Source organism: Silurus aristotelis (assembly GCF_946808225.1).
Source record: "Silurus aristotelis genome assembly, chromosome: 11".
In the NCBI taxonomy this organism is placed as follows: Eukaryota; Metazoa; Chordata; class Actinopteri; order Siluriformes; family Siluridae; genus Silurus; species Silurus aristotelis.
Window position 1 is genome coordinate 8,206,520 of NC_139584.1, and position 14,437 is coordinate 8,220,956.

At 37.5% G+C, this 14,437-nt stretch overlaps 1 protein-coding gene across 1 annotated transcript in view; it reads right to left on the reverse strand.

The window, feature by feature from the left end:
* Positions 1-8,038: 8,038 nt before the first annotated feature.
* dalrd3 (DALR anticodon binding domain containing 3) overlaps positions 8,039-14,437 on the reverse strand; it is a 10,723-nt gene continuing 4,324 nt past the window's right edge. Inside the window, exons 6-13 of the mRNA XM_083553708.1 lie at positions 13,449-13,513; positions 10,815-10,873; positions 10,534-10,616; positions 10,257-10,383; positions 9,839-9,897; positions 9,620-9,736; positions 9,400-9,468; positions 8,039-9,155 (exon numbers count right to left, since the gene is read on the reverse strand). Coding sequence (XP_083409834.1) covers positions 9,036-9,155; positions 9,400-9,468; positions 9,620-9,736; positions 9,839-9,897; positions 10,257-10,383; positions 10,534-10,616; positions 10,815-10,873; positions 13,449-13,513 — 699 coding nt within the window. The 3' untranslated portion in view covers positions 8,039-9,035. The remainder of the gene's footprint in view (positions 9,156-9,399; positions 9,469-9,619; positions 9,737-9,838; positions 9,898-10,256; positions 10,384-10,533; positions 10,617-10,814; positions 10,874-13,448; positions 13,514-14,437) is intronic.

The following is a 14,437-nucleotide window of genomic DNA, read 5'->3' on the forward strand; positions in this document are numbered from 1 at the left end:
TAAGTCATTTCCTCCTTGCTTTCCTTACTCATGGCAGGTGAGAACACAGCAAGAAAATCTTGGATACATTCTTGGGTCAAATCCCAGTAACCCTGTTGAGAATTCAACCTGATTTGACCCAGATACAAGAAGAACTCAGTGACAGATTTTCATGAGTTTCAGCCTGTGCCTTTTTCATATACCCCTTAGCAAATGTTTCTTTTTATAGTGTGCTAATTTACAAGCAGAAAATGGCACTTGCCAGCCAGTTCTGGCATTTAATCCACTGCATCCAAAGACATCCTTTGTATGCTTCCTACTGTGTAGTAACAGTATGGTGAGAACCACATATGGCTGGAAAAATCCAGTGCCCCAATGCTTGTGCCTATATATTTGAGCTAATATAAAATAAGAATTACATTGTATACTATTTTCTATAGGGGGAAGAATTAGATTAACCAGAATGTTGCTATTTTTATGCAAGTAAACACATTATCTAGTTTTGATAGCAAGTTAATTGACTGTAGGTTAATTATGATATAGTTTAATGAGTCATTACTTTTTCAATGATGAGTAAAAATGGGCAAAGAAACATTTTAAATGGCTTTTATAAACTTTTAATAAAATTTTATAATGATGCACAGTCTTATAAGCCAAGAGTTATCTTATATATTGTAAAATTCAAATATATCAAATTGAGCTTTAATGTTATACTACAGCAGCTTATCAATGTCCCAAATTGCAACTATTTAATAAGCCAAATACAATTTAGAATTCTCTGAAATTAAATTGAACTGTAGAAAACATTAAATATTTTCCAGGCTTATTTTGTGTATAATCTTTTATGTGTTTTGTAACACTGGTAATGGTATTTAACCAAGTTATGTATATTGTAGATGATTTCATACTTGCATATAGTTTTTATGCATAGAACATTCACAACACACCTTCAAAACTGTGATGAGGTCACATTTGCAATATTAATCTTGCTAGCAGGCTAAAATTGGGCTAATCACTACAGTATGCAAATAATTTGCTAGGAAGTTAATCATTTAAATAATTATTGTATTGTAAATTTAAACCAGACATCAGGTTAACTTATTTCCAACATGAAAAAAAAAGATACATTAGAAATATAGATGCAGTCGGATTTAGCATGAGAGATAGTGGAAACATGAGAGATAGTGGAAACATGAGAGATAGTGGAAACATGAGAGATAGTGGACGGCAGTGAGTGATGTCTCTCTAAAATTGTGTATTTCAAGGGACCTTATACTCTACAGTATGTTACTTATTTACTTGCCCTTTCTTCAAAGTTAAGTGGAGGAAATTAGGGGGACAAATGAACTGATGATGAAGTGTATGGAGAGACAGGAGAGAAAACACTGCATTTTGTTCTAATGCAATTAGAAAAATAACACAGTTCACTCGTAGTGCACCTAGCATCTGGGTTCCGAAATCAAGTGTGCACAAAAAGTTTAGGAAAAAACATCACAATTTTTTAAAGCAACAACCCATAAAAATGTTGCTTCCCAGGTGGTTTTCTTACTTTTACTAGAAATTGACTGAAACAGTCAGCGAGTTTAGCTAAAAATGGAGCTCATACAAATCATTATATCATTCATTCATCTACAGCAATTTTTTTATTCTTTTCGCAGTCCTGATGGATCCACTGACAATCCTGTGAACCCTTTACACACGCACCCTTGAGAATGAGAATGAGAATGAGAATGAAAATGAGAAGTGAGAAATGAAAATTCGAATGCACCCTTGAAACAATACACACACCTTCCTAAATGCTAGGGGCATTTTAACAGTCTGCCCACATGCAGGTAGGAGGAAAGTGGAGACCCCAGATGATTTGGTAAGAGTACATTGTAATTAAAAGGTGTACAACCACTTTGATTTGATGTGACAAATACATCTTTTGACATTTGATCAGTTTTATACTTCAATTAGCAGCCCAAGGCTGTGGATTTGTAAGTAACAAAATGATTCATTGACTTTGTAGCAGTGTGAAGAAGTCATTACTAAATGGAGATTCTTATTCTTTTACGCTGGCAGACACCCTTATCCAGAGCGACTCACAACTGAGCAGTAGAGGGTTAAGGGCCTTGCTCAAGGGCCCAGCAGTGGCAGCTTGGTGGTGCTGGGATTTTTTAACTAGTCACCTTCTAATCCACAGTCCAATGGATTTTCGACTGAGCTACCTCCATCTTATACACTGATCAGCCATGACATAAAAACACTGACAGGTGAAGTGAATGACATTGATTATGTTGTTATAGTGTCACCTATCAAATTAGAAAATATCAGCTAGTAAATAAAGAGCTGGTTCTTCCAGTTGGTGTGTTGGAAGCAGAAACAATTGGCAATTGACGTTGACAAGAGCCAAATTGTGATGGCCATATAACTGGGTCAGAGCATCTCCAAAACAGCTAGATACTACAGTCATACCACAGTCCATACACGGAGCAGTCAGAAATGTTTTGGTGGAGGTTTTGATGGCTGAGTGGGGTCTACATACATACATACATGCATGTCTGTGATTGTGCAACACGGGACCATTTGCTTTGGCTTTGAAAAATGACATTCAAGTGCTTTCCAAATGGCTGTTTTGGAAGGACACTTTGAGGACACTTAGCCATTCTCACTGTGAAGGGTGTAGCCTACAGACGAAGTAGGGCATAGTCATGATCACTTCAGAATTGGCCGTAGTGAGACAGACAGTGAAGGAAGTGACAGCTGTTGAATGAAGCACTGATCTGATTAAAATCTGTCCATTGCTGTTCAACATCCCCAACCCCCACAAACCTCGTTCTCTCCTTTCACTCTCTCTATCGCGCCTTCTGCTGAGAGATATTTCTATTGGATCTATTCCTGCGTGAGCTCAGTGGTAGTGTCATGCTGCCAATATATCTCAGCTGCATACTACTCGAGCTTCGACATGTCATTCACCGAGCTCTAAGACAGAATATAGTGATGCCGTGCTGCATTTAAGATGCCGTTCCTAAAGGGTACATGACAACACATACCATTTGTTCTGTTTAGGAAAGTATTTATTTCGCAAGTGGCAAGTTTTGACTTCAGCCAATTCTGCGAAATGTTGACCAGCGAATTCATGACGTGCAACTTTTCCTTTTAACGAGAAATGCTCATAAAAATATGTTGCTGTTCCATACTAAAAGGAAAAGGGTTCCAATCTACAAATCTAGAAGTTTAAACACTTAACAGTAAGGTTCATGAGGAAAACTTTTCATTTAACAACTAATGCATATCACAAATCACTCCTGCTATCACTCTTTTGCACCACTCCACCCTGCCTGCACTCCTTTCTTCACTTCTCTAACACACTCTCTATTACTTTGCACTGTTGACCCCAGGTACCTGAACTCTTCCACCTTCTCCACCTCTTCTCCCTGCAACTGCACCACTCCACTGCCCTCCCTCTCATTCACACACATGTACTCTGTCTTCCTCCTACTGAGGGAAATTAATAATAGATATAAATGTAACGAAAATTTATCATACAGAATATACACTTGTTTATTAGAGTGTTATGTAAATGTTATAAAAGTTATAAAGCAGCACCAGCAGTTTTTTTTAGGGTTCTCCGGATTCCTTCCAAATCCAAAAATATGCTGATAAATATATTCTTAATTTTATTGTAATTAATTATATATTAATTATATATTCTTAATTATATATTCTTAATTTCCCATAGTTGTGAATAAGTGTGTGAATGTGTGTGGACATGGTGCCCTACAGTCAACTAGCATCCCATCCACAATGGATTTCCGCTTTACGCCTCGTGAACACCTGGGATCCTGACTAGGATAAAGTCAAAACAAATGTATGGGAGGGAACAAAAAACTATTTCAGAGTAAATGATTCACAATAGAATAGAATAGAATAGAATAGAATAGAATAGAATAGAATAGAATAGAATAGAATAGAATAGAATAGAATAGCCTTTATTGGTCACATACACGTGAAGTTCTTACTTCGCTTATCCCAGCTTGCTTGAAAGCGCGCAGGGTCTTCCATGGTCTGTGACAATAAATTGTCACAAAACAACCATTTGGAAATTAAAGACCTAATGGCTCAGTTTATTTTTTTCTCAGTTACGAGGCAACCCACACACGGCTCACAGTCAACCTTTGAAAGCACTCCACATGAAAGCATTCCAATTTATAATCGGCTTTTCCAGTGAACGGTAAAACACAGGGCGCACACACACACACACACACACACACACACACACACACACACACACACACACACATACACACACACACACACACACACAGACATATTTTTCATATATCGTATCATTGAATGGTTTTGTGAGCCACCATAGCAGTGAAAAATAGCTTTCCTTGTAAACCACACACACCATCATCATGTTGCCATTACATGCATTTGCCCCGCCTTTCTCCACCTCCCCCTTAGCCCCTTCCTCCGTCCACCTCTCACGCTGTCAGTGCTGTCCACAGCACTTAAAACCACATCAGTACGGTTAACACTTCCCCCTACAACCCTGCTTCTGCATGTCTACCCTTCGATGGCAACCACAAAGACTGAGATCATTCTCCTGGGCATCCTCTGACCCTATTCATTTCTCTCCATCCATTCCTCTTCACTTTTCAAAAGATGTCAGTTTTGCTTGTAGCGATTACAGCGTGTATTCTCTCTCTCTCTCTCTCTCTCTCTCTCTCTCTCTCTCTCTCTCTCTCTTCCCCCCACTTTCATGCTACACTTGATTTCTCTCTCTCGCTTGCTTTTCTTTTGTCTCGGTGCAAAGAAAGGCCTTCTGAGAATGATTGACAGGTTAACAGTCCCCAAAGCAGACAAAAAGAGAGAGAGAGAGAGAGAGAGAGAGAGAGAGAGAGAGAGAGAGAGAGAGAGAGAGAGAGAGAGAGAGAGCGAGAGAGAGAGAGAGAGGGAAAGAGAGAGGTAAAGATTGCGCTCTGGTGTTCAAGATGAGATATTGCACAACATTAAATATTTTCTACTAAAAAAATATTTTATGATTATTTTTAATGGTGCCTTATATTTAATATAGTTTTAAATTTCTAATACATTACAAAATACCACAGAAGCTGAAAGGATTTTGGTTCTTCAAGATATCTGCACTTGCAAATTGCAAATGAATAAAGGAAAAGTCTTTTTTGAAACAGGAAATGTCTGTATATTGAAATACTTGTGTATGTAAAATATTAAGTGTATCTGGTGAAAATTAGTAAACTGGATATGTATTTTTCCTATTTATTTGACATTCATTGCCGTCACAGGGACCATTACCAGTGCGGTTAAAGTCATGCAACGACATCAAGCATAAGTAATAATTATGATATTTCATTGCTCCTGGAAACTTTCCTCACTCAACATTTTGAATGAGAACTACAACTCCAGTGCAGTAATGGAGACAAAAACTCCAAAGTTACACTTCAAGTTCCATAATGCAACAAAGCTCTACAATGCAGTAGCATTGATTTGCCACAAATATTAGCCATTATTGAGCTACAAGATAACTATAACTTTCCATAAACACATAAATGTATACACTGATCAGGCCTAACATTATGACCACCTGCCTAATATTGTGTCGGCCCCCTTTTGCTGCCAATTTATAACAATTCCACTATTGTTGGGGTTTGCAGTGATAGGCGCTGAAATGTTCATGCAACCTGTGGTCCTAAACCATTGTAGTAGACTGCTAATATTAATGACATTATTATTATACAAATACTTTCATTGTAATTAATAGAATTTTCAGGTACTACACCGGCACCAACTGGAGTAAAATATATAAAAACCGACTAGGCTGCTAAATTAGCTCATACTTGAAGAAACGAAAGTAATATTTTATATGAACTGTATGTATGCATGCTTGATTGCACTGCATGATACCCTTCATGTACAGTACATAGTATCTGTTTCTCTTCTAGTAACACTTGAGGAATGAAGAAAAATCTTGCCACCTGAACAGAATGAGCAATGGAGGTGTGGAACATTGGCAATACAAACTGGCATGAAGTCAATATGCGTGCACACACACACACACGCAGAGAAAGTTGCCAGTTCTGCATGCCAGGGTGTGTTCTCTTTATTACGGCCACCTGAGCAACTCAGTGTCTCTGAAGATAAGACACTAATGCACTAAATAAGACCCTCATCTCTCTGTCCACCTGCACTTCCTGTGAGACACTTACTCCAGCACAAATCTGCTAATCTTAATTTATTTCCGAGTCTAATTTATAGTCTGTTTTTGTCACAAACAGTTTCCAGCTAGCTCGAACATACTTTCATACGGTTTTTTTTATGAGATAAATACAATAATACAAACCACATTCAGCAAAAATGTAACAGACCAGTTCTTCTTCTATTACTAGTTTTTAAACAGATGATGGACTACCGAGCAATGAAACAAAACCTGCTACTGTGGGTGAAGCCTGAGACATATATCCAATAATTCATATCTATAGATCAGTAGTGACAAATCACCATCAGTTTCTGCCTAATCAATAGTATACACACAACTCTAACACACAAATAACATAATCTTTATGCAGTGTCTACATTCGCACTTTGTTTAAGTGGCTGTAACAAAAAGATGACAATATCTTAAATCTAATTAAAGCAAATTAAGATAAATGAACAGGTACAATAAGAACTTGGATTTGACCAATATTATCACTATGGTGTAGAAAGAAACCAATTACATACACCAACTGTTCCTCAGTTCATATAGGAACAATCTTTTTTTGTACACCAACTTCTGTTTTATAAGCTATGGTGCTTTTATTCTTTTCATTATCATGTGTTTCTCTCATGCATGAAATACATTGTTTTTCTGGTCCACAGCCAAGTCAGTATATTCAAAGAAGCGCTAATGGGTGATTAGAATCAGCACACTCGAAGCAGTTATGAGCACAACATATTTTGTTCTTGAGGCATGTTTTGTCAAGAGTGATAAATGTGTTTAAAAAAGAAAAACCCCAGATAGCCAAGAGTTGAGGGTCATAAATCAGCCATACATGAATTACATGCTACTTTTTTGGAAAATATTGAGGAATACGGGTGTTCCTCAACATATACCTGAAGAGAGTATTTCAAGACTGTGTTTTTGGGTACGTCATGGAACTGCCAGGCTTTATTTCTGCTGAATGTAATTTTCTTCTTTAACACCACAACCCTCTATTCTGAACTTGGTTATTGGATTTGTTGCTGCAGATAATTATTGTCCACGACAAATCAGGACGAATTCTTTGTACATACAGGTACATTGTTTATTACTAACACATACACAATTTCTAACGGTTTGTGAACACTTGACCATCAATCCCACACGCTTTGCCAAAAATTCCTTGCCAATGCTAAGTGTAGTTAATATGGCAACGCTAGTTGCCATATTGCCAAAAATTCCTTGCCAATGCTAAGTGTAGTTAATATGGCAACGCTAGTTGAGGGGTCTGTGTACAAGAATGCAAGGAGTGATGAGGTAAAGAAAAAAAAAAGTAATGCACTCAAATATTATTGAACTTTTTATTCATCACCCTTTGAAATGTGTGCCAAATGTTTGATAATTTAGCTGTTCCTACATGGGGTGGAAAACAGTGAGGCAAGAGATAATCAGTGTTATTCATAATTTATGGTATATATGGTCAATGTTATGACTGTTCGGTGTATTTACAAGTACAGAAGGGAAATTTTCACAGCATAAGCAGCCATGTTGATTTGATATCACTACATAAATGGGAAGGAAATGGTAGTTGAAAAGGAAAAGTTAAAATTTCTACTGTTGTCCAAATAGTGTATTCAAATCAGTGAGTGAAATAAAACCCAAAATGACCTGAATTAAGATATTTGTGGGTATTAATTAAAAAAAAAAGTGTGAAAAGCAAGCTTCAATATTTACATCAGGAAATTATATACATTTAGGAACATTCTATAATTTACATTTTGCTAAATTTACTGAATATGTGGATGATTTTTAGTTGTGGAATGAATAAACATCATTCGATGCAGGAGTGTAAAGTTGACAGACATACAATCGTTGCTGTTACATGGTTTATTAATGCTGAAGCTTCATTAATGTTAACCAACTCATTATATAAAATCAGTTAATAAAGGATGAATACAAAGCAATATTGAACCCCGATTCTGTAATGAACAACCGAAACAGTTGAACAGTGTGTGTGAGTTTAGATCACATACACAATACAACTGACAAGACCAATCACCAAGAAGTAGAAAACAGTGCCAGGAGCTATGAAATAGCAGCAGCACATCTGAAATGAAATGAAAGCTTTGAAAAAGAACATCTGAAAGAATGTGACAGTGCATTCCATCAGCTGTCTTTTTCTTCTCCATTAAGAAGTAATTAGGAGCAAAAAGATGCAACTTGTCATGTTACTGAGAAACCACAAAGCATAAAGCTCTCAGTCCTGAAGATTATCTTGTTGCGGAAAAAAACTTACTGACTGCTACAAAGCACTGACACTGGAGACTCCTTCCATTAATAATAAATACAATTCTATATACAGAAAACTGCACTATATACAAGAGATTTAGGAATTTCTTTATTGTTACACTTAAAGTCTGTAGAACGTCTGCTACACGAGTCCCTGTGAAAGAACTGTTACTATACAAATGAGAACGAGTGCACGAGTAAAACAAGCACGAAATGCGCCATAGTATAAAGGAAATACGTAACAATGACAAAATTTAGTCCTGATGCAATATTTATCACAGCATAAAATCATGTGTTGTGGATGTTAGGTGAATTCTGGACAAAATTTCTGATAGAACCTCCATTTTTTTTAGTTTAAAGAGTAATTAGAAGAATTTTTTAGTACCAGCTCAAATATTATAGTAATAAATGAGTGTAATTGTTTAATTGTTTAATACTTCTTGGTGTGTTTTATGGTGACGATGAAAGATTTGTAGCGAATGTAAAAAATAAAATTCTAGTTAGCGTTTATTCATCTCAGGCCCGTTTCTATTCAATGTAATATGGATTGTTCCTTTCAGCATATTGGAGGAGTCAGGAGCTATAGCTGTGGAATCGGCGGCAGGTTTAGAGAATCCAAGGCGCTGTGGTAAAGTTCCCTCAAAGCCTTCAGCAGTAACAAGCGGCAAAACATCTGATTGAAAAGATGAGGTAACGGTTCCTACGTAGTGGGACAAAAGGACAGGGGCAGAAACAGATGAGATTATTAAAAAATTAAAGACAAAGCAGATAGAAAGTGGCGTGAAGTGCGTAAGAAGTGATGAGAAAATAAAGAGAGAAAAAGGGTGACGCAAGAAAGAGTAGGAGGGTTAATGTCACTGAACTCCTTGTAAACTCTTTAAATTACATTAATGTTTTCATGCTGCCAACACAGACTAAAAGACAAACACACACACACATCTTACCCCAAGTACATGCACTCTGTTATAATATGAACTAAAGTCTTTACTGAGAGACACCAGGAATCTGCAGACCTGCACAAAAAGAAAACAGAAAAATCTGAACAATCCTGACAGTTAATGGATATTCAGTACCGACCTAACATTTCTATCTAAAAACGTACAAATTATATATAAGTAAATAGAATACAAAATATTATATACGCAGACATCAGCAAAAACAAACCTGCTCTGTTCTTAAATTAACTCTTGCTCCCGCCCCTTCCAGCTCCAGCGCCTGTCCTGATTGGTCCAGAAGCTCAGAGAATGGAATGAGGTAATTGAAAAGAAGAATCCATTCCCCCTAGTGGAGAGAAAACCTTTACTGTAAAGCCTGCCAGGATGTAATGAGTCCTAAAATGATCTATTTAGAATTGTGTATAAAACCAGTGGCATGCTGAATTACCTCTTCTTTTAAAGAGGAAAAATCCAACTCAGAGCCTGCAGGGATTTCGGGGTAGATGCCTGCAGAACAGAAGAGTTAATACTGAAAAGCTGGAGGGAAGAACGATCACTAGAGGCAGCGCTGCACTGTGTATTCTTATGAGAAACATAGGAATAAGAAAATGATTTGAGCTTGCTGCATATAATTGACCTTTTTTTTTTTTAATTCAGCACAAGTATGTGCTCACTATAGGGTGGAATTATTATGCAATAATATTTATGAACAATTTGAGATTTAGCAACAGAAAAATGTGACTATAGAAAAAAATAGTACCCGGCAAAAAATAAATAAAAAATCTCTCTGCATATATACTTTTTTAAATAAATGCACTTGAAAACAAATGCAAATTGAATGATTTCCATTCCTCTGTGTACCTCACCTTGCTCTACCCCTTTTTCATAGCTGCTGAACAGTGTGTGTAGTCTCGCACAGTTATACATAACAAAGACTCCTCCCCTAGGACCCTTTGTGGACACGCCCACTTCATGCTGGACATCGAGAGTCACCTGTTAAGACAAAAGAGTTCATTCAGTCATCTGCTACAATGACCTTGAATAGAAACATACAACAAACAAATGCTCACACATACATACTTATAGATCATGTAATACTGCTACTGCATGCAGACATGCATATGTGATCAAACACACACTCACTGGGCTCGTGTGTGCTGTGGATAGCAGCTCAAACCGCACTGTGGCACAAGTCATCACTCTGATGATGTCATCCCAAGTCTGTCCTACAAGGTCACCAGAATAAACTGTTACTTTCACACGCATGTTGCACTAATGCACAATGCTCCCACAACTCACTTTGTGTCTTTGCAGAAAGTGTACGTGTACCATTACACCTATTTGTGAGTTAGGTCACTGATTAACTCATGATAGGTGTTAGTCAGTATTTTAAATGACACACACACACACACACACACACTTACCTTCCACTTGCTCTCCATATTTAATTTCTGAAGCTTCCTTCATCTGAGCTCTTCTTAATCTGAAGGAAATTTGAATGCAGGCAAACACAAATTGATTGATACTACAATCATTGAAATTTATTTTATTCTCATTTTTCTACATTCGGTACCTGATAACGAATTGAAAACTGGATTCTATAAATGTATTTAATTTTCTTTTATAAAAAAAACCCTAAAATAAGTATTCAGCTTCTTTGCAACAACACTTGAAAATTAGCTCAGGTGCCTCCCAAATCTCGTGATCGTTGCTGAGATGTTTCTACACCTTGAAGCTTGATGGAAGCCTCTTCTCAGTTCAAACCCAATGAAAGCCTGCTGTTTGCCAGCAGGCACCTGAAGGAATCTCAATCTCCAAGTGGACTTCAATGGGTTCTGCACTGAGGAAAACCTTCCATCTAGACACTCTGCCATACAACCCAGATCGATGGAGGGATGCAGTGATGGTTGTCTCTCTGAAACTTTGTCCCATCTCCAGTGGATCTCTAAAGCTCAGTGAGTATTGGGTCCTTGGTCACCTCCCTCCCAAATCCCTTTTCCCCGCTTGCTCAGTTTACCCAGGCCACCAACTTCTGGAAGAGTTGTGGTTGTGCCTCTTCCATGGAACGTCTTCCATTTGTAAATTATTGAGACCATTGTGCTCTTGGGATTCTTCAGTGCAATAGTCATTTTTATGTAGCCATTATCTGTGCCTTGCAACATTCCTGTCTCAGAGCTCTTCAGGCAGTTCCTTTAACCGCATTGCTGGGTTTTTGTTCTGATATTCATTGTCACCTGTGAGGCCTTCTATAGAGAGGTGTGTGCCTTTGTAAATCATGCCTGACAATTAACATTTCCACAGGCAGAGTCCAGTCAAGGTGTAGATAAATCACAGCAACTATCAGGAGAAATAGGGGGCACCTTCATGTGTTTTTCAAGGAGTCTGAATACTTGTGTACATGTGATATTTCAGTTATTTCAGCACTGTATATATATGGCCTAAAGTATGGACATCCCTCCTAATTATAAGTCCAGGTGTTTCAGCCACACCCATGTGCATGATATCAAGCAGTTAGATATGCAATTATCAGTGGCAGTAAAACAGTAAATTGAGTCATATTAAAGAGGTTAGGTACGTTAAACCTAGCACTCAGACATACAGCTGAGCCATGAGGTAGTAAGCCATGTTACTTAAATGAAACTGCCTATGAACAATCACTATATGCAATTCTAAGCATTAGCATAAGTGGTTATAAAAAAAAAAAAAAAAAAAAAAAAAAAAGAAATTGCCACCACTGGACTCTGGAGCAGTGAAAATGTGTTTTCTGGAGTGATGCATTACGCTTTGCCACCTGGGAGCCTGATGTAAGTGGATTCCAAATCTGGGTTTAGCACATGCCAGGAGAATCATAAAAGCGAGGTCCCCAAACTCATGGCTTGACAAGTTTGTGTGCACAGAGCCCTGGCCTCAACCCCATTTAACACATTTAGAATGACTGAAAACATCGACTGCGAGCCAGACTTTCTGATCCAACGTCCGTGACTGATTTCACAAATGAGCTGTTGACAAACCTGCACAAGCACTCTATAAAATCTTAAAGAAACCCTTTTTGGATGAATGGATGGGTAGATAGATAACCAGAATTTTGTAGTAACTACCCATACAGTTGTTCATATTACTTATTTTTAGGTAGAACTTGAGAAAATATCATAGGCAGGCTTACAAATAAAAATAAACAGCTCAATTTGAGACCACATCAATTCACAAGCTGAGGTTGAGGAACTGGCAGAGCCAGAATTTACAGGCTATGCTTACTGTGCTGGTATTTCTAACGCTGGGGTTTTCCCCCACCGTTTCTGGCACATGGTGGTAAGATTCATACCTAATTCAATGCCAAAGACTTTTGGTTTTAAACGCACACACTTTCGGTTTGATTCTAAAAAGATATAAAGATAAGGGTATGTGGAGTACTCAATAGATACAGGTAGTGTCACGAGTCTGATGTGTGAGATATGCACACCCAACCTGCACCTACACTCACTCACTAGTGGTCAACAAGGACAGTTGGCGATGAAAGTAGTTTGTGTCCTTCAAGTAGACAGTAATTGTAGTCTACCTATAAGTTTTCGTGATAATTGGATTTCTGCAGGTTTCACCGATTGAAATTTATGACTTTTTTAAGACCATTAAGAATGAAATTTAAGATCCATATCACATCATTAAACACACACATACACACAAATACATTGTTAGCAACTGGCCTTAATTGAGCCCTAATAAGCCAAGAATCACTCAACTTGCACATCCCTATAGCTGAAAAATAAAATCTGTTGGTGCAATCCAAAAGAGATTCGTGCCAATAACAGAAAGCTGATTGCCTCTGTTGCATGCTGGTCTCATTTGTAGTTGTAAAACAGGAATTATATTAATTTCACTGAGCATAACAGGTAGTGTCACATGTACATTAGAAAATTAATACCTGTTTAATATTATTTAAGACCTAGAACAGGTCCAAAAACCCTGGATGAACTGGCGATGCAGTGCAAGTGGCTGACTCTATTAAAAAGATTCAAAACTTATATAAAAAGGTTGTATATATGCAGAAATACATAACTTACTGCAGGTATTGAGCTGCGCTCATCTGAGTGCCTGGAGTCTTTACTAGACCACACACTACAAGCCTCTGACAGAAAGACAGACAGACAGACAGACAGACAGAGATAAATACAAAATTGGCCAAAAAACACTATATGGACAAAAGTTTGGGGACACCTGACAGCGGCTTTTTGAACATCCCATCCCACATTTAGACCCAATCTGCTGTATAAATATATATGATCCACTCTTCTGGAAAGTTGCTCCATTTGATTTTGAGTGTGCCTGTTCACATTTGTGCTCATTCGGATGCTGATGTTGGGTGAGGAGGCCTCGGGTGCAGTTAGTGCGCCAATTCATCTCAGAGGTGTTCAGCAGGGTTGAAGTCAAAGCTCAAGATCTTCCACTCCAACCCGTGTAAACCAAACCTTATTTAAGCTGTATTTGTGCACAATTGTTAAACAGGTTTGAGTCTCCCAGTTAAGAGAAAATTTAATGCTACCACAGCTTTGAGGGTTTTAAAGGGGAGAAAAAAATACAGGGACATTTCCAGAAACGTTCTGTGGGAACTTAATCTGGGAAATATCGCAAGTTGGAAATTTACCGAGAATTTATGGGAATTAATAAGAAATTTGTGGAAATGTATACAAACTGTATCATATACAAACAAATATAAACATTCTGTTTGATCTTAAGCTGACATGCATGCAAACTAATACAGATTTAAAGAATCATAAGAATTATAAGAAATGATCTTTGTTATGTTATGGTGGAATGCACAGTGCATATAGGAGGGTTTGGACTCAATAGATCTGCAGTAAGTGCGCTGTGTGCATGTGATTGGTGAATGTGCAGGGTATAAATTCAACTAAAAATTGCATTGAGTATGGTTGTTTTAAACAAGATTATCATACAAGATTTTTTTTCAACTACATTTGAGTTCACCGCTATTGGCTAGCCTACAATTGTGTAAATTCCCATTTTATTCACAGTAATTTCCATATATATTCCT